The sequence below is a fragment of the Protomyctophum parallelum genome (assembly GCF_964188405.1).
Source record: "Protomyctophum parallelum genome assembly, chromosome: 1".
NCBI classification, from domain to species: domain Eukaryota; kingdom Metazoa; phylum Chordata; class Actinopteri; order Myctophiformes; family Myctophidae; genus Protomyctophum; species Protomyctophum parallelum.
Window position 1 is genome coordinate 34,896,400 of NC_139697.1, and position 21,848 is coordinate 34,918,247.

General features: G+C 44.5%; 1 protein-coding gene across 1 annotated transcript; it reads left to right on the forward strand.

Annotated features, from left to right (window-relative positions):
• The first annotated feature begins 1,701 nt into the window (after positions 1-1,701).
• LOC310865066 (SH3 domain-binding protein 5-like) lies at positions 1,702-20,185 on the forward strand. Its single transcript, XM_083774047.1, has 9 exons — positions 1,702-2,092; positions 2,804-2,866; positions 5,116-5,244; positions 15,884-16,048; positions 17,101-17,231; positions 17,919-17,961; positions 18,163-18,373; positions 18,555-18,926; positions 19,340-20,185. The coding sequence occupies exons 1-9, from the start codon at positions 2,012-2,014 to the stop codon at positions 19,519-19,521; spliced, it is 1,377 nt and encodes a 458-aa protein (XP_083630173.1). The 5' UTR covers positions 1,702-2,011; the 3' UTR covers positions 19,522-20,185.
• Positions 20,186-21,848: the final 1,663 nt, after the last annotated feature.

Genomic DNA, 21,848 nt, shown 5'->3' on the forward strand with positions numbered 1-21,848 from the left:
TAATTGTTTTCAACGAGGCCGGTGCAAATATCAGCAATTTTAGGCTGTTTTAAAGTATTGTAACTATTGACAGCACATCAGTGAGCTGGATGCAATCCTACCTGGAGGGGAGAGAACAGATGGTGGAGGTGAACGGAACACTGTCCCCTCCCCTCCCAGTGAGCTGTGGCGTCCCACAAGGAAGCATACTAGGGCCTTTACTGTTCCTAATATATGTTAACGACATGACTTCAGCTTGTGACTGCAACTTGTTCCTGTTCGCAGATGACTCAGCACTGCTGGTCTCGGACAGGAACAAACTGCAGGTTGAAAAGACCCTCAGCTCTGAACTCGGTAGAATCTGCACCTGGCTCGCTGATAACAAACTATCCTTACACCTGGGAAAAACTGAATCCATCCTCTTCGGATCAAATAGTAATCTCAGCAAGGCAGATGGCTTCTTGGTTAGAGTGGGTGACAATATTATCACACGAAAAGATCAAATTACCTACCTAGGTTCCATCCTGGAGGCCAATCTTTCCGGTGATAAGATGGCCACCAACGTAATCAAAAAAGTCAATCAAAGAACAAGATTCCTTTACAGGATCTCCTCACTGGTCAGCAAAAACACCTTGAAGACCTTAACAGGAGCCCTCGTACAAGGTTTCTTTGACTATGCATCCACCTCTTGGTACCACAGCACCTCAAAGGCCCTTAAAACAAGGCTCCAGACCTCCCAAAACAAACTGGTCAGGCTCCTACTTGGCCTCACCCCCCGAACCCACCTCACCCCTGCCCACTTTGACAGGCTGGGATGGCTTAGGGTCGACGACAGAGTACAGCATCTTGCAATGGGTCTGGTCCACAAGATTCGATACACCACCAAGATACCCATGTACCTGTCTAAATACTTCCTTAGTGTAAATGAAGTCCACACCCACAACACCAGAGGGAGTACAACAAACCATGTACAACCCAGATTCGGCACAAACAAGGGACTAAATTATTTTCGCTCCTATGCCACCAAAATGTGGAACGCCCTACCAACAGTCATTAAGACATGTGAATCCCTTGACTCCTTCAAAACCGCTCTCAAAGGGCACCTACGGATGGCTGCAATTCGAAACTGGCCTCTGTAAAATCTGAATCCCCCCCACCCCATTTTCCCTCACTGTATATTGTATCTTTTCCCTTATTTGCTTCCCATATGATGAATTTAGCTACATAGAAATGTCTATTTGTATGTCTCTAAATGTTTGTATGTCTTTAAATGTTTTGATGAATTGAACAATGTGGACCCTGTTGTAAACAAGTGTAATGCTTAATTGGGTCGTCCACTCACAGTTGACAGTCTTTGTATTGAGTTTGTGCTTAAAATGTACTGTAAATTCTACAAACTGTTAATAAATATTTCAATCAATCAATCAATGACAACTATTAAAGTCCCTGTAATGTTGTATTGTACTATTACTAAAAAAAACTCTATTAAAATAAAGCCTGGGAAAAGCTGGGCTGTTGCCTGAGTCCAGTGCATTCTGCCAACTTCCTGTCCAGGACACTGGTCCCATGAAGTGATCATAACTCTGTCTTACTCTATGGCTCTGACTCTGCTGCCCCCACCCATTCGCGGGTTCTTTCGACATGGCCAGTTCGCCACTAGAGGGCGGGTACACACGTTTGTCTCTAACCAACAAGCCAGTGTCCTCCCACCGTCCACACCACACGGGGCTTCGCGTTGGACCCAGCGCAGCGGCACACACAGACGTGATTCTCGAGTCGTCGGCGTCGCTATCCATAGAACATCTGTATTCAGACGAGCGTCTCTGACGGGAGGTTTAGGTCATGATTTTCGAGTCTAGGTAATAATTATAGAGATATCAAAGTATGAAGTATTGTAGCAACAAGGGGTAGAAAGAGGGCAGATCACTGTTTGAATTGAGCCCCGTTCCCCTCCCTCCCGGAGCCGGTGATCGCGCTTTTTGTTTGCAATTAAGAATCCCCCGTTGACAGTCCACAGGAGAACACCGGGGACATGGATGATTTGGAAAATGGAGACAATTATGAACAAGTCCACGACTGTCCCGAGGAGGAAGAAATCGACCCCAGAATCAAGGTAATTGTGACTGCAACATTATGTGTGCTGACAGTGCTGTGTGTGCATTATTTCAAAGTGACATTGACCTTTAATAGACCGGCTCTGGCGTTTTCACTGAACCTGTGGAATACACCGTAGTTTGTTTGTTCTTTCTTTCTTTCCTTGTCTTGCACATAAATATGGTGTTTCATAGCAGCAATGTATTTTCCACAAGGTTATTCAGTAGTTTGACTATATCTGCCCTTAATTCTCTCTCTCTCTCTCTCTCTCTCTCTCACACACACACACGCACACACACACACGCACACACACACACACACACACACACACACACACACACACACACACACCCACACACACACACCTCTCACTCTCACAAACACTTTAAGTTAGTTTCCAACGCGCTCAATTTGTTGTTCTTCTCACCACTTCACAAAACAGTTTCAAGGGACTTTTCTTTAACACCCTTATAAAACATTAGAGGTTGTGTGTGTGTGTGTGTGTGTGTGTGTGTGTGTGTGTGTGTGTGTGTGTGTGTGTGTGTGTGGGGGGGGGGGGGTGTTTGTGCGCAAGCACAGACAAGCCTGAATTGTAAGTTGGTAAACAGAAACATGTGTGCTACCTCTGTTATAGCCTCCAGATTTGTTTTGAACCTCAACCACGATCACTCTACACTTCTCTCTCCTCTCTGTGGCCCCTCTCTAACCGCATTATGTTTTCTGTAAACAGGGAGAGCTGGAAAAGCTAAACCAGTCTACGGATGACATTAACCGTTGGGAAAGTGAACTGGAGGTAGGCCTAAACACCACACCACCACCACTACACGTCTACACCACCCCACTGTAAAATCCTTAGCTCTGTTTGGAACCTCAATATCTATGCTGCTGCTACGCTTTAACTCAGAGATGAGGTTCCGTCCCGTGATATCCCTGCACAGGTTGACATGGGGTCGAGCTGTCCACAAACACTGGATTAAACCCTTTTCGCAGTATTGTTTCCAAAAAGTAAAGGTAAAGGAACCAAGATACAGTTGATAACGGCACGTAACATTTTAAGTCTTGGATAAAAGCTTACAAAGCGGTTGTTAGTCAGCCAGTACTATGTTTTTCCCTGGACCCAGCTAGACCCCATTTCGACCTCATCTCGGAGCTAAAACTCAGCAGCGTAGATATTGAGGTTCCAAACGGAGCTATGAAATCCTCAAAGTGTACAGGACCTTACTGTGTACAATAGAAAATAGCTTCTCTTGTGGGAGGGTCAGAAATTCCTAGCCGGGCAAATGTGGAGGAAAGTCATAAAAGTAGTACCGTAGTTATTCATGTGAAATAACACAGCGGTCAGCTCTTTCTATTGTTACAAGAGAAATAGCTACATGATTTGAATGCAAAAATGCAACTTGAGTGCTGAATTCAGAGCAGGCTAAATCCCCAAAGTCCTGTCTCCCGAGTCCGGAATCTCCTAAGCCTTCCTTTAAAGAACAAACCAAGACCTTTCTTTAGTTCTGAGAGAAGAGGGCTGTACATTCAACCATCCAGCCTGAGCTCACATAGGGCCAGGAAAACAGGGACGCAGGATTTATTATAGATCTCTCTGGTGTCTGTAATGGAGGCTGGAAGGCCGCTGTCCTACAGAACCAAAACATTCCAGCGCGGCACCTCCTTATTTCCTCAAAAGTATAGGCCTCTTCTGCTTCCCATTAGAATGGCTCCAGTCTCCACTCAGAGAGAGGCAAGATATAGACCTACAGTAAGAATATGGAAAGTTCCACTGGCAGAGCAGAGAACTCCTGTCAGCTGTTTTTCATTTCAATCTGGAGTTGATTATGATTACTGTAGGCTAGTTCATAGGATCAAATCGACATGTAGTTCATTTGCAAAGCAAACGAGTAAATGGCCATGAGCCTTGTGTGTGTGTGTGTGTGTGTGTGTGTGTGTGTGTGTGTGTGTGTGTGAGTGAGAAGGAGCCAGAGTAAAATATTTGCTCATGCATGCTTGAATACAGCATGTGTGTTTGTGTTATCATCTGCTGAAGTATCGACACACCCATAGTGTATATACTGTAGTACTACCCAGAATGCCTTTCATGATGCCATTGCACTATGGCAGGAAGTAGGATTGAAGTGGTATGACATCACAGGAAGGCTGCTTACTTTTGCATCATCTCCACTTCTGTCTCTGTCTCTCTCTCTCTCTCTCTCTCTCTCTCTCTCTCTCTCTCTCTCTCTCTCTCTCTCTCTCTCTCTCTCTCTCTCTCTCTCTCTCTCTCTCTCTCTCTCTCTCTGACTCTCCCCCCCCTCTCATATACAGTATACAGTATATACAGAGCTGGAGCAAAATACTGCAGTAAACATGCACGCACAAAACACAGCACATGTGACACTTAGATGCTCCTAATTTTAGATGGTGCAACAGTGTTTCCTTTACTTACTTACTTACTTACGCCTATTACCCCTTCTGGGGTTTAGGCCGGCGACAAGAGTGTTTCCTTAATTTAGTTATATCCTAGTTATACTGACAATGCTTACTTTATTTTGCTCATTACATTTTCCCCAGGCTCTTTCAACCCTGCAAAACAGTGACCAGCCATTGGACACGAGAATAATAGCAACCATAGAGATACTGAAAATGTTGTATATGTATAATATTGTCCAACAGTGTCTATATGTGAGTGGGTGTATAGGAATATGTTGTGCATGGCTAAATCAGGTTTAGTGGGATATTGAATTAGATTAATCAGCTCGTTTGGGCTAAGTACAAAGTGAGACTTGTTGTTGACAGTGTTTTGGTTTGCCATAGTTGCTCAGGATATGAAATAATGTTGATTAAAGATTAGCAGAACACTTCCTGTGCTGATTACTCGTATGTGTGTGTGTGTGTGTGTGTGTGTGTGTGTGTGTGTGTGTGTGTGTGTGTGTGTGTGTGTGAGAATCTTTCTCTCTTTCTCTGTGTCTCTCTGTGTGTCTGTCTTTCCACTGTCTTTTTGTGTGTGTGTGTGTGCGTGCGTGCGTGTGTGTGTGTGTGTGTGTGTGTGTGTGTGTGCAGGACTGTCGTCAGCGGTTCCGTGCAGTCCTGGTAGAAGCAACAATGAAGCTAGATGAGCAGGTGAAGAGAATCGGACGTGCTGTGGATGACTCCAAACCATACTGGGAGGCACGCAGAGTGGCTAGACAGGTACGCTCACGCACACACACACACGGACGCCACACACGCACACGCACACGCATGCACGCACGCACACATACACAAGCACACGCACACACACACACACACACACACACACACACACACACCATGCTGGCAGACAGACTGTGGGGTGGTTATGCAGTGTGGACTTCACACAAGAACTTTAAAGAGCTCGGCTTAAAGGGAGCAAGGTCACGTTGTGGTTATTTTTAACACGGTCACACACCTCTGCTCAGTAAACCGGGAGGACACACTGCACGGTGTGCGTGACGTGTGTACATGGTTTGTGCAAACCTCTTCTTAGCAGAGCAGAGGCGGGGTATTTGAAAAGTCCATGGCGTGTCAGACTGAAGCTCCTTCACTCTGGAACTGCACTGTTTTCCCGTTCAGCTTTAACCTCACATCAACTTTATTGTCGCATCACAGATTTATACTAAAAGCTCTCATCATTTACAGTTTTCAAGTGTTTTCCTTGAAGAGATTTTATGTAGGTAGGGGGACTAGGGGATAACTAGGGGGATTATTATTATTATTATTATTATTATTATTATATTATAATACCGGTAATAACAATAATATTATAATTATTATTTTAATTGACTGAACAATGTTTCGACTCAATTTCTTCTTCAACCACATCTTCAAGGTATGTAGAAGATGTTGATTCCAAACATTGGTCTGTCTACAAAACAATTTTGTGTGACTTCCTTTTGAAAATGTGATCTCACTCACTGTGTTAGTGTGTTCATTCTCTGCACCTCCACAAGACTGGTGTGTTCTCCTTTCTTTTGTTAGTTAGATACAGCTACATTAATGAAGGACAGATGGTGTGTACATGGTCTTCTGAAACCAAACTTGTGCAAACCATGGGTGTAAGTGACGTGTGCCAGTCTGCAACACATTATGACAGCACCGAAGCAAGCCATGGTTCACATGACGCTCGTACTTCACGAGCGTCATGGCTTAACTTCCACCTGTTTTACACAATCGCTACATTTACATTGTAAACGTGTACATAAACATTCAGATTTCAAATATAAAGTAGGCTACTCACCACGTGGGCCACGGGTGTTCTGAATGTTTATGTACCCGTTTTCCGTGTAAATGTAGCGATTGCATAAAACTGGCTTCAGTTGCGTCATGACTATCATGATTATGACGGTCATGTTTCAGGGCTAGTAGCACGTTAGCCTTCTCTGACAGTGCGCGTGTTGGACATGCAAGGCCGGCATTGGCTGCTCGGTGGACTTCATGAGCCTCAAGTCCTCTTTTTCGGCGGGCCTGCCTTTCATACGCTTGGCTTTAAATAGACACAAAGTGTGCAAACGTTTTGCCTGTTGATATAGATCACTGGCGATCTATTGTTTGACAGTGTCTTGCGCATGCAGGCCTGCTCTTGTCTGGCAAAAAGGGCGGAAGTTTAGAGTCCAGTTACTTTGGGCACAGCCCTCGTCCTCAACCAATGAGGAGGAAGGAGCATTTGAATCATTCATCTCTTAGTGAGGTTCCTGTGTGTCAGTGCTGAGCTGTCACTTAAAAATAGGGATTTAGGTGTGTGTGTGTGTGTGTGTGTGTGCACGTGTATGTGTGCGCGTGTGCGTGCGTGCGCTTGCAACACAGCTAAAAGTACATAGTACAATCCAAGGTCTTAATTTAACTACAAATGATGTACCCAGCGCTGAGGCATCTGCTTGTGACTACCAGCGGCACGTGAGTGCAGGAGATTACTGAGAGGTTTTGAATTTTGATATGTGTGTGTGTGTGTGTGTGTGTGTGTGTGTGTGTGTGTGTGTGTGTGTGTGTGTGTGTGTGTGTGTGTGTGTGTGTGTGTGTGTGTGTGTATATACTGTACACAGGCAGTTTTATACAGGTTTTAAATAGGGAACCAGCCTGTAGGGGGTAAACTGGCGTGTTATCGGGTGGGTCATGACTTATAAATTGATATTTATTATTTAAGCCATGACCCCCTTTGTTAGAGCTTATCCACACACACACACACACACACACACACACACACACACACACACACAATTTACAACTCCCCACCCCCATAAGCCAGCCCTAAGCCCCCAACCCCCAGTTGCCTTGTTTTCACTTTACATTCCGATGCACTAAGGCGGGCGGGGGGTTTGCCCGTACTGTCCTATCTATTCTCTAACTCACATTCTCTAATGTTGTGTTGCCAGGCTGTCTAGCTGTCTCTCTTGTTGTCTGTATCTTATCAATCCAACCGGGCTCAGTATATCTCTCTGTTGCTAGTTCCCATTCCCACACACTGGAGAGAGAGAGGCGGAGACAGCGACCTGCGAGAAGAGAGTTAAATTAGCTGGTCTGCCATAGCCTCGCGTTGCGATACTAATATACCACTCGGCTGCAATCTGCCTGGGGGCATAATGCAGTGCAGGCTAGGTCTGCCAGCCTCCAGTATAGATATGTATTGTTTCTGTTAGTCTCTTAATACATATTTTACCATGCTCAAATGTCTAGTCTTGCATTTCTTATAGACTCCTCCTGTGCGATCATTAAGTACTGTACCTGTCATAAGGGCTTTTCAGCCTGAAAAGCTGACCACAATCCAGCTCTTTTCAGTTGCAGGCGTGAGCGTGAAATGATCGCTCGCGTCAATACCACGGGCCCGGGGCGCCTCCTCCCAACTAGTTGCACCCCTCTCATTGAAAATGAGCCCCGTCTGAAAAGCCCTATATTATTCATATAATGGAGGACAATGTGGGACTGCCTCTCCCCCTTACTATGACGGCAATTCATCTTAATTTGTTACCCAGCAATGTACTGGCATTCCAGTGGAAACACATCTTTACTATGACTAACACAACCTGTCACATTGTGTATCTCTGTTACCATAACGATTGATTGATTGATTGATTGATTGATTGATTGATTGATTGATTGATTGATTGATTGATTGATTGATTGATTGATTGATTGAATACTTTATTAACAGTTTGCAAAAGGAGGCACGGCGGCACAGATCTATACAAAAGAACGCTATAAGAGGATAACCCAATAAGCCCAGGTCTTGTTTGAGGTCCATTGAGGTCCTGTGTATTCAATTCATTGCGACCCCAACCTAATCTCCTCCAGTAGCCCACCATTCCACCTCTAGGCCATTTAAGATCTTCTGACCAGAGTAGATGCTTCTTTACTGTCCTGCGATACTTTGGATCTTACTAATACATTTTAACTAAAATATCTTTAGTCTTTAGCCACTATACAGTATACAGTATACGTACATACTGTAGCATATGGAATTTTGTTACTTGTATGTTGTTGAAGCCAGTGGTGTGTTCTAGTTTTTTCAGAGGGCATACGATAATCATTTATTGCGCTACATGTGCACGCATAGACAGATCCACGGAGGGGTGCCCTGGGCGCAGCCATAACTGAGGGTGTACCATTAAGTGCAGCTTTACACCTCAGTCTTGATTTGCTACACCTGGCCTACATGGCACTGCTCCATGGATTCGTCTAATGGCTATAATATGCTTGCGCGGTCAATGGATGAAAAGACTAGCAGACGATATAAGCTTTTCTACCAGAATTTCGGCACAGCGTATTATACTTTTTGATTCGATTTTTCAGACCCAAAACGAACGAATATTTCCTGATAGTTGGATACGAATTTCATAGGAGCGATAATGTTGATCAAAATAACAATTCTTCTACATTCTCTCTAAATGTGTAGACGTCTTGTAAATAAGTAGGCCTAATTATATATAACTAGTCCTTACCCGTTCTGAATATATGCAAACAGCAAATCATGTTCAGTGTGTGATGTAATAGATCACATTACTGATAGGGGGGGGGATTGTTTACAGATGGTCTTGGGAAGTTGGGTTGGGCACTAAAGTATAGGCTAATTAAATGCTGTAGTACAATCATAAGTACACCATTGATGTGTGATGTAAATATGGTGGTGATATTCTGCCTATAAATGGAAGTTATTGAATATTTTCAAGGTCGGTGTTGCACTTTGTAGACGGTCCCTAACCGCTCACCGTCTGCTGCCCGTGGAGATATAAGCTATTAAACGGTGAACGCGGAGGTTGGCTTTTTGGGCTTCAAAGCAAGTTGTAGTTTGTTCTTTATATAATCAGGATAAGAATTAGATGTTTTGTGTGATTTAGGAACGTGTCGTTGTCATTGCATCTGTCTGCATGTATTTTGTCATTGTGTTGTTCCGACGGCACGGGATCTGTCTTCTCCAAACGTCTCCATTTGGCCACCCCGAGACCCCGACAGATAAGCATTCCGTTGTGATCGTGCTGTTCAGTGTGTCACGCAGCCACGCTGGGTGCGCGCAGGGCTGTAAGCTGTCGTTGTCAGTGTCCAGGCTTTGAGCGTGCATGTAGCCCATGTGTAATGCACGGCGAAGGAGGTGGTTGAGGAGGGGGCGGACAGTGTAAATGGTGCATTTATATATAGCGGCGGAGCGGCTGCAGTCCTGGCTGTGTGTCGCTGATCATAAGCCCAGAAACAGTGTCCTCGGAGCGGCTGCAGTCCTGGCTGTGTGTCACTGATCATAAGCCCAGAAACAGTGTCCTCGGAGCGGCTGCAGTCCTGGCTGTGTGTCGCTGGTCATTCACATCCAACACGGACACAGAACAGATGCTCCGACGGGGCTGGGTTTCGCTTCCTACGTCACACTACAAACGGTGACCTATCGAATTATGCGTCCCACACCCCCTCCACAGGCACACAATTCTTCAAGTTACAATTCTCCATGATCGTGTGGTGATGTAAAAACAATATCTGTACAGTAAATATGACAGTTGCGTCGGTAAAAAAGTAGCCTAGCTGGATTGTGGGAGCGTGCAGATTTATTTTGGCATGGAGAGATGTGTGCTAATAGTGTGGCTCGGTCGGAGATAGAGCACGGACAAATAAACTGGTTTTTATTCACTAATAAATTCATTATTAATCTTATTGGAAAAATGGCTTCGTTAAGACCTCCATATTATTATGGTCAATGCCTGTGTGAAAAGTGGGAGCGATTGGTGCAGGCAATGAGGAGATAAGTGTTTGTTTCTGACAGACAGACAGACAGACAGACAGACAGACAGACATTCAGACATTCGCTCTATTATTATTAGGATATGATTATAATTATGATTTTTAACAATAATTTAACTCTTGAGAGCGTAAAATGAAACCAGTCCATTTGGTTTCATTTTACGCTCTCTCAAGAGTTAAAGGTCTAAAAGGGTCCATTTGGTTACCAACATTTATCTGGTGACCACCTGGTACCCCCTCAAGGCCCACTCACTGGTGGTCCCCGGAACTGATATAGCACCTTTATCCAAGTGTGCATTACATTCACCCGTTCACACACACATTCATACAGACACATTCACACACACATTCACCCATTCACACACACATTCATACAGACACATTCAAACACACATTCACCCATTCACCCATTCACACACACATTTACCCATTCACACACACATTCATACAGCGACAGCGGAGGAAACCATGCAAGGCACCAACCTGCAATTAGGGGTTCAGAGTCTTGCTCAAGATAGGACACTTCAACACTAACTCTGGGGGAGCCCGGGATTGAACTGGGAACAATTCAATTCCCAAGCAGCCACTCTACTGTACCTCCTGAGCCAAAGCTGCCCTGTTGAATATGACCCAGTATCCACATTGGCTGATGTTGATTGATTGTTTATTATTAACAACACTGCATCATACATGACAATATATTTTTGTGTTGATGGTAATGATCATGATGTTGACAGATCATGGATGTCAAATCATACAGTATACTAGTATAGTGTGAGTTAGTGCTAGAGACATGCACACAGATGATACACACACACACACACACACACACACACACACACACACACACACACACACACACACACACACACACACACACACACACACACACTGGGAAGATATGAGTCCACATCACGGTTCACATCACGAGGTGTCAGCGAGTTGAGACATGTCAGAATGAAGACACCTCATTGTCTGGCTCACAGATGGTGTCCTATGCTGTGGGCCGCATGATATCATGACAAATAATTGATGACGCCGGTGTTCATTTGCATGCTACCTACCCCGTCGTGTTTATCTCCGTACGTGTCCAAACGCCCCTCTCTCTCTGATGAGGAGAGTGGTGCGTTGTGCTTTCAGTGTGTGTGACTCGCTTGAGTGTCATGATGGCTTCTTGGTCTCTCAGTTCATTTGTCATGTTGTTCAGTTGTGTATTTTCAGCAAAGGCGAAGCAACGCATGAGTTTGATAACTCTTACTCTGTGTTCATTTAACTCTTGAGAGTGGGCAAATGGAACCAAATGGAACCAAATGGGTACCAATTGAATCCAGCAACCAGTGATTTCCTCTTGCTGAGGTTCAACTTGTCCAGCAACCAGTGATTTCTTCTTGCTGAGGTTCAACTTGTGTGCACCCGTACATAAGGTCACACGCACGCACGCACGCACGCACGCACGCACGCACGCACGCACGCACGCACGCACGCACGCACGCACGCACGCACGCACGCACGCACGCACGCACGCACGCACGCACGCACACACACACACACACACACACACACACACACACACACACACACACACACACACACACACACACACACACACACACACACACACACACACACACACTACAAAGAGTTGGAAAGGAAGTGGGCAGTAAATCTGCACAGGAAGTCCTGTGTGAACGACAGGACAGGACAGGCACCTTTATGTGAATGCGTACTTGTGTCCATCCTGCACAAGGAGTCATGTGACCATCACTACCAGAGTCATTAACACTTTATTTCCCAACTATAGCCGGACATGGCCGTTGACAATAATACCATTCTTGCCATGCTGTGCAGACTAACCCTTCATACCCTCCCTGGGTAAGAAAATATCTTATATTAAATATCTATATCTTCCGTTTGCTTCCTCTGTTTTTCTTCTCCCCTCTTCTTTGAGCCTGGGAAGTGGGTCATGTTGGGGGAAGGGGAAAGGATGCAATGTATCTTTCATGCCTTAGTTGCTTCATCGAACTAGCAGATTGTATGGGAGCAGAGCAGAGAGAGAGAATAGAGTAAGACTATATAGAGAGAAATGTACCACATTTCTCTGCCCTTTTTTGTCATAATAGGCAATCATTTGGCAGAAATAGACAAAAGCATTCGACAAAAAGAGCTGATTTTCCCAGTTTGACATACAGTATAAGTATGTAGCCTGGATTTAAGTGGTTATTTAAGAGAGAAAGGGAGAAATAGGGTGATAGATTTCTCCCTGCTCTTTTCCGTATCGCCACAGTCCTTACCCTTCCAGCGTTTCACCACCTTGAACGTGACCTGATAAACGTAGATAGATACCACTATCCGTTCATCCACAACACTCTTTCTGGAAGACTTGGCTAGCCTTGTATCTCTTGTGAAACGGGAACGACGTCTACTGGCTCACGTCACTGATGGAGTCTCTATCTTTCACATGGCTGATAGTGCCCGGGTCAAGTGGCAGGGGTTATCCAAAGACGGAGCCAGGGAAGGCCGTGAGAAAGGGTCAAGTTAGGTAACTTCAATGAAGCTATCGTAAGGCTGTTATAACTGTCTTTTAAGTGCACCGTACAAAGTGTACAATACTTGTACTGGAAATGCTTAAGTAGGATATTTGGAAGATTTCATTTTCTGTACGGAAATTTAATTTGAGTCCATGGACTGAATGAACTCCGGGCACACAGCCAATACGCTGGCCTTTAAGCCTCGCTTGTTAGGGTGGAGTGTGGGTGGGTCCAAATATGCTCAGCATGACACAAATAATCTGCCCATTGAATGTGACGTGGATACAGTGGGCGACAATAAAGGTCCTGACAGTGTGTCACATTTCCTCAATGACAAAGCCTAGTCTGTTAGATCAAGGAACGGTTGTGTGTGTGTTCTTATGCATGTGTGAGCTTAGACTGCAAGCCCTCTCCCTGGCCTGTAGCCGTTACACACTGTCAAAAACAATTGTTTAGATTTGATGTGTCTGTCAGCATGAAGGAAAGTCATTTGGAGGGGTCACTGCATCAATTCTTTGTGGTGTGTGTGTGTGTGTGTGTGTGTGTGTGTGTGTGTGTGTGTGCGCGCATCATCATCTTATGTTCCAACAAGAGAAATGTAGCAAACTCCTAACTGCTCCTGATGAGCAGGCTGGTGCCTTCCTATATAGGGTTGTTGCCTCTCCTGTCGGCGCATGAATACCGGTAGGTTAATAATGCAAAATGTGAAGTGCTTTGGATAAAGCCGCCATATAAATGCAGACCATTTTCTGGCCGACTATGGACATATTCCCCATAGCTATGATGCCAATTTGCATTGGATAGCGGTGCCCCGATTTATTTGGATAGCGTTAAACCGAAGACAGACATTAACAGTAGAAGAGAAAAGGGGAGACCTGAGGCCTGAAGCAGGATTTGGGGTTAGTGAGGTATTTCAGATTACCCCCGCGTTTTCAGGGCTGTGGTGGTTTACTTCTTACCACGGTACATCACTTTGGTAACTTATGCTTCAGGGGCGACTGTGGCTCAAGAGGTAGAGCAGGTCGTCCAATGATCCATGGGTAGGCGGTTCGAATCCCGGCTCCTCCTGTCTATATGTCGAAGTGTCCTTGGGCAAGACACTGAACCCCAAATTGCTCCCGATGTGCTGGTTGGTACCTTGCATGGCTTCCGCCGCAATCGGTGTATGAATGTGTGTGTGAATGGGTGAATGTAATGAACAATCTATGTAAAGCGCCTTGGATAAAGGCGCTATATAAATGCACCATTTACCATTTTCACATCTCATCTCACCTGCTCTGTGTGAAAGATCAGGTTTGAGATCAATCAACGCATATAAAAGAATCACATACTGAGCAATCTATGCTCCTGGAAAATGGCATTACCATTCATAGGAGATCCTTTGGTGCTTGTGTGTCGATTGTGAGAGGGTTTCTTAGGAGGGCAATATTCAGAGACCGGCAAAACCCTGATGACTTTGGCGATGATTTATGAGTGAGTAATATCAAAGGCCATTTCACTGTGCTTTTTTTTATACCCACATCATTGTACAACAGCGACTGATTGAAGCACTAAAGTCATTTATTTGTTGTTTACGATGTAAGACATGAAAGCAAACTTTTATAGGACTATATATATTTGTTTTTAGCTACCAAGTCTGGTTTTACACCACTGGTGTGTGGTGTCATATACACACCATATACTGTAAATGCATCTAAGCAATATATTAATTTAACGGAATACACAAATGTAATTATAGTCAGATCCAATGATGGTGGGGCAGTGATATTGTAAGCCTATTAATTTAAGCAATCACACAGTGCAATATTTTTGTGCCAGCTGTCCTTCCTGCATTTGACAGATGCAGCTGTGTTGCTCTTAGATTAATACCATTAAATGGTTCGTACTTGTCTAATTCTGCTTAAGTTATGCTTGGCACAAAAGGAATTATTAATAAAGAATATCTATCTGTCTAATTATGTAGTTTGCTCTACATTTGTAAAATATGTCGCTCTGCTGACTGCTGCCAGGAGAAGTGTGCATGCTGCCATGTTTGCGATTGGTCAGACACATACAGTACATACAGCATGCTCCAAACACCAGCCCTTTTTTGCTCAACGATTGGGAAATCCTGGGTTGACGTACTGAGTCGATGATAAACACCGTCGTGTGCCCACTTAGCGTGATTGCTGTTGTTTGGGTTAGCGAAGCCAGATAACGGAAGGATATCATGGGTATGTTGAACTTGTTTTGTAGTCCAGCCATCTGGAGCAGAGGCAGAAGTCCTGGCAGTTTCACTGCCCCTGCTGCCCCCCTCACAGTTTCTGATAACATTTTAGGTGAGAAATAGGCTAAGCAGTTGCTCAATATTGATTGATTTCACGTTAGCAACGGCTAATTTAAAGATTCTATCAATGTTTTAAATGTTTCATAACATTTCTTGATGCAGAAGTCAAGTACTATGTACAATTTAACTGTGGATCTTGGGATCCATATAGAAATGGCTTGGCTGTCGATCTCTGACTTAATGTGACCAGTTCAACCTTTTTTCATAATCAAGGGCCATTATTTATTTGCCATTTGAGCCACGGACCCCCATTCATTCAATGAGATTTAGCCTCTCAGACCCAACATTTTGTTATGTTTGGATAAGATTTTGTCCACAATTCCATGCTACCATAGGAGAGATAACAGGCAAATGTTGATCAAAATAACAATTCTTCTTCATTCTGTAATTGTGTAGACCAGAGGTGCCCACACTTCTTTTTTACTTGAGAGCTACTTTCAAAATGACTTAACTAGATCTACCCACCCAAAAAATATTATCCAATTGCTGAAAATAGTTAAACAATGTCCCTGAGTGGCTTTGGAATAGTGCAGGCGATGACGTTACATACATACAGTATAAGACTAATGCACTTGGAATTGGAAATACAGAGGGAACATTTTTAATTGGTAGGGTTTTCTTGCATATAACTTTGTAATGCTACTGACGTTTGTGATACAATACACACACACACACACACACACACACACACACACACACACACACACACACACTGACCAGTGAACCATGTGTTGTACCACAGGCCCAGGTAGAAGCTCAGCGGGCCACGCAGGAGTTCCAGCGGGCGGTGGAGATCCTGAGGGCGGCCAAGGAGACCATCGCCCTGGCCGAGGAGAGGCTACTGGAGGAGGACAGCCGTCAGTTTGACTCAGCCTGGCAGGAAATGCTCAACCACGCCACACAGAGGGTACGCCCAAATGGGCCCACCACACTGCAGAGCGGAGTAAAAATACACTCCGAGTTAAATTAACACTTTGTTCACAGAAACCCTTCCTGCTGTGCAAACTCCAAGAACAGGAAAAGATTAGACTTATACAGAAGTCCCAGGCGAACATTCCACAAAAATTAGCATGTCTGCGAGCTCACAACGCAACACTTTGCGTCACATTGTGAGTTTGTAGAACAACTATTTTAAGTGAATAGATTTGATTTGTTGCAGAGGCAAATACTAGTGGGCCTAGTATAGATCCCTGGTGACCCCTGTCAACTACCGTACGCACTGTATATATGGTTTAAGTGGTTAAGTATTAAGGAATGGGATGAACAGAGATAATTGGTTGCTAGGCAAAAAAGGAACAATGGCCTATGGATAATTGGGGATGGGTGATTGATCATGCTTTAGGGGGGGCACCCAGTAGCCAACAACTAATTCGGACAGTCTGCCTTCTCAGTAAAGGGGTCAAACCTTTTGAACTCCTTGCCTACGGCTCTAAAGCTAGAGACGGATGGTAACGTGTTCTACAGACTCAAAACTATGGTTGAAATTAAATCAACTGTGTTCACATGTATAGTTTCTGACTGGTCAACTGAGTGATTATGTTTTGTAAGTTAATGTAATGGGTATTGTAATTTTGTTGTAAAACATTATTATTGTGCAATGTGATTGTGATGTCCATATCAAATAATTAAACATAAACATAAAGGTTAGGGTGCATGGCTCATATGCCAACAAGTCCCTTGTTTGATTCCCAGCCAGCTAGGCAATCTGCTGCATGTCACTCCCCTACCCCCTCCGTGTTTCCTGTCTCTACACTGTAAACCTATCAAATAAAAGGCTCAGGAAAAAAGCCCAAATTACTTTAATTACAGTATGCATATAGGAGAACCAGACAGAGTTATGGGTAGAAGTAGTAAATAATAACTAACAGCAAACACTTTTGGTCTGCCAATATCATCATGCCATTTTTGGAACAGGTTTAAGTTAGTATTATTAAGCCACTTGTTGATGGACCATTGCAGGTGATGGACGCAGAGCAGACAAGAACACGCAGCGAAGCGGACCACAGGAAAACCGCTGTCAATTACAACACTTGTATCAATCACATGAGGCAACTAGAGAAGAAACTCAAACGCTCCATCAACAAATCCAGGTGTGTGTGTGTGTGTGTGTGTGTGTGTGTGTGTGTGTGTGTGTGTGTGTGTGTGTGTGTGGATGTGTGTGTGTGTGTGTGTGTGTGTGTGTGTGTGTGTGTGTGTGTGTGTGTGTGTGTGTGTGTGTGTGTGTGTGTGTGTGTGTGTGTGTGTGTGTGTGTGTGTGTGTGTGTGTGTGTGTGTGTGTGTGTGTGTGTGTGTGTGTGTGTGCGCGCGCATGCGTGTGTGTGTGTGTCTGTAAATGATTACGAAGCCAAAGCCAGACAATTCACTGAATAGTATAAAGTGGGAAAACAAAGGCATAGATGTGCTCACAGGCTTCCCCTGCTTGGGCCTCTGTGTGTGTGTGTGTGTGTGTGTGTGTGTGTGTGTGTGTGTGTGTGTGTGTGCGTGTGTGTGTGTGTGTGTGTGTGTGTGTGTGTGTGCGCGCGTGCGTGGGAGGGAGAGAGAGAAAGAGAGAGGTTGACTACGTTTACATGTCATTTGATACATTCCAGATGTTTTGTGTGTTCGTTGTGCTGTGCTGGGGTGTGTTCCCTCTCTAAGAGTCCAGGAATGTAGCGGCTCATGGGCGAGTGGTATTTTTCCAGGGGTTCACTGTTGCTATGACAGCTGGCACAGCGCCCTGTATGAACAGTCAACTCACATCTCTCTCTCTCTTTTTCCCATTTCTCCTCCCCCTGCAGACCATATTTTGAACTGAAAGCAAAGTATTATCTACAGCTTGAGGTATGTACACCCCAAAATGAGCAAATGAGCCAACTGATGCGTAATTGTTAGCATAGCTAATTGTTAGCATAGATACTTCGATCGATGGTGCAAATGCAACTTCTTAACCTAGTTTAACCTACATTTTCACAAACATAAGGGACACATAGCAATTTAGTTTTGCTGTACAACTTATATGCCCCATGTGTTATCATCACATAGCAACTGAAGCGGCGCGTCGATGAACGTCAGGCCAAGATCGCTGTCGCAAAGGCCGAATATCGCACCGCTCTGCGTAACCTAGAGACCATCTCTGAGGAGATCCACGCTCTGCGACGCTCCATAGGAACCAGGGAGCAGGGTGTCGGCGCCGAGGGAGATGAGGGCAACGACGACATTGACAACTTCAAGATGGAGTCAGACGGACTGTCAAGTGAGTAAAATTCATCAGTGATTAGTCATCCGGGCCATTATTCCTTCTATCATCACTCATTCGTTTGTTCCTCTTTCATTGGTTCATCTGTGACTGTGTGTGTGTGTGTGTGTGTGTGTGTGTGTGTGTGTGTGTGTGTGTGTGTGTGTGTATCGTGTGTCCGTGCGTGCATGTCTTTCAGTGGTGTCTGTCTCGATTGACGAAGAGGGCGGTCACAGTACAGGCTCAGAGGAAGACTCGGACGTTCACTCCACCTCCACGCCCGTAGACATGCCGTCCTCCTCCTCTCCTTTTCACTCATCTACGCATCCTCGCGCCGCCGCCCCCATGGACATGGCCTACCCTTACCCTTCCTCCTCGCTCTGCACGCCCTGCCCATACCTGTCCTCCTCTCCCTCCTCCTCTGTTCTGTCCTCCTCCTGTCCGGGCCCCTGTGTCCCCCATGACCCAGAGCTGGTGTGTGGTGGTGCGGGCGCTGGGCTCGTCTCTCCTCTCCTCGGACCCCGCACCCAGTGCAGTGGAGCCTCCTCCCCGGACTGTGACCAGGAGAGAGGTGTGTGTGTGTGTGTGTGTGTGTGTGTGTGTGTGTGTGTGTGTGTGTGTGTGTGTGTGTGTGTGTGTGTGTGTGTGTGTGTGTGTGTGTGTGTGTGTGTGTGTGTGTGTGTGTGTGTGTGTGTGTGTGTGTGTGTGTGTGTGTGTGTGTGTGTGTGTGTGTGTGTGTGTGTGTGTGTGCGTGCGTGAGTGTCAGTATGTTTATTTGTGTTCATATGTGATACCATCATATTACGTGACATCATCATCATAGAAGTTACACTTGTGTTTTATTTGTTTCAAACAATGTGGGAGCCAACATGTCTGTCTTGAGAGACTATTATTCACTTTAACATGTCCTAAAATGTGTGTGTGTGTGTGTGTGTGTGTGTGTGTGTGTGTGTGTGTGCGCGTGCGTGTTTGTGTGCATTGCAGGTGACAGAGCAGAAGGAGCAGAGGAAATACTAGAAGCCGGCCTGAACAAGCTAACTTTGACAGTAGCGCACACACAGAACTCCGAGGATGAGGATGAACATGAACATGAACCTTACCCTGTGACCCTTGACCTCCAAACACCCAGTCAGACCAACGCCATTCTCCTACTCAACCATGTTTAATGGACCACAGACTAACCTTTAACCTTTCATCTGGACACCCTGTGCCCTAGACACCATGTAGCGGGGACAAGAAGACTGGATTTTCACTTTTAGAGTCTCCTTTTTTTTTTGCAGTTTTCCCTTGCCATTTGAGTGGCCGATCCTAAGAGTGTTTGTTGTGCAATCCGCCTGAATTCAAAACCAGGCCTCCTGTATTAGAAATCAAACATCGGCCTCAGGCAGGGCTACTCTGCTACATTTGCATACAGTATTGAATGAGTGTTGGTGTGATAGCTGTTGTCAAGCTTATTGTGCATAAGGAAAGTGGATACAGCACCCTGAGACTCCATAAAACCGAATAGAGACTTTACATGGCATTGAAAACTTGATTTCTGAGCCCATCAGATATTTCAATTTGAAGACATTTCAGTTTGTAGCTTTGTATCTGTGAACAAGCAGACGACAATCCGTCTCACTGTAAAGTGATTGTTTTTTTGTAAGTAACTTGGAATGTATGTTAGTTGTCTGTCCGTCGTCCTATATTTGTTAGAAATACAGCAATACTTTCACGTAATTCAGATATTCTATATTTATACTTTATATGGATGTTGTTTTGTGCTTATAGTTGTGATTACCAATTAACAAAATGTCCATGTGGTCAGAGCAATAAACAAAATGTTTGGTTTCAAGTTTCCAACACGTCTGTTCATTCTGTATATACAATGGCTTGCATACTACCTATTTTAGGAGGCCAGAAAGAAGCAGTTCCACAGGAAACTAGGTTACATGTTTTTCACAGTCACTGTGTGTGTGTGTGTGTGTGCGTGTGTGTGTGTGCGTGTGTGTGTGTGCGTGTGTGTGTGTGTGTGTGTGTGTGCGTGCGTGCGTGCGTGCGTGCGTGCATATTTTTAACTTGCCAGCCACTCAGCCAGCAGCCCTGGGAGAATGTTATGAGAAACTCAACACCTTTGGAGATGTATGGAATGGATTCTGCTTTACTTAAAACGAGTGTGTATGTGTTTGTGCGTGTGTGTGTGCGTCTGTGTGCGTGCGTGCGTGTGCGGATGCACGGATGTGTACAGTATGTGGCAGTGCTGCTGTCGAGGTATGTACATGCCATGCACCTTTGACTATCCTCTGACGCACTATGGGGCGGTCACATGAACTTGGGCTCCTCAACTTCCTCACATATCACACTGTCACATGTAGAGAACATACTCTGAATGCTGCAGCAGCTTTTATACTTCATCATATGACAGAGCATAAATTAGGCATTGGCCTTCTGCAACTACTGCTAATGCTGCTCACTTCTAGAAATCATAACATTTATCGAAGGGTGTGACATAAATACTGTATTGTGCCGAATATCTATTTTTCAAGACTCATTTGTGGAAAAAGAACATTGATTGTCAAATAGTCTAGTCCCCGAATTATAATACGAACTCAGTTCTTAGGATATTTCCAATGGAAAAAAAACGTATTCATGTTCATTAGGCCTACGTATTACATAACATATTCAGGCCAATAGGGTATTCATCACAAGAGCCAGTGATGAGATAAAGTAGACCTTTAAAGTATTTACCATTACTTATAAGAGTGTTCAGCACCGTGGCTGTGCCTGAGCCACTTGGAACCCAAGGCCGCAGCCCAGCTCTGTTTAATATAGTCAGACTCAGAGCTCTCCAGGACAGACATGACAGCGCTGGGGACCAACGGACTGATATGGAGCGAATATAATATAATACTCGCCATATAACAGGTCGTATCTGCTTTTATCCATGTTCATTTGCTGTTCATATCCATATCACTTGGTCCCTTTCATTTCGGGATATGTATCCCTGTGGGCCTAATCATTAAAATATGCCATTTCTTAAGATCCCATGAGTTATGTCTACAGCCTTTTTATTGGACTTTAGATCATTTGAACTCTAACAAACGCATCACCAGCTAGCAGTGGTTGAAATATATCTCTGAAGCATGGCTTCCTACAATGTTTGGAACAAGTTACTCTAGGCCGATTCTAAAAATGGCTCTATATCCTGACCTAAGTTTTCTAAAAAACGTCAAATATTTATATAGCAGCATCAATTCTTTTTACATTTTTTAATACTGTACATACTGTAGCCTACAGAACCCCAAAATGGGTTCCCGGCCTGAGGGGGTAAAACACCAAAAGGTGTTCCCGCCCCAAAATGGGTTAAGGGAGGCTTTCAGCACAACTATCTGACCACATTTTCGAGAATTGAGTACAGTAACATAATATGCTGTCCTTTGATTGTTACTTCATGGTGTTAAGTTAAGGATTTGGAGGTCATCAGTGTTTTGGGTATTATTTAATATCCTGATTG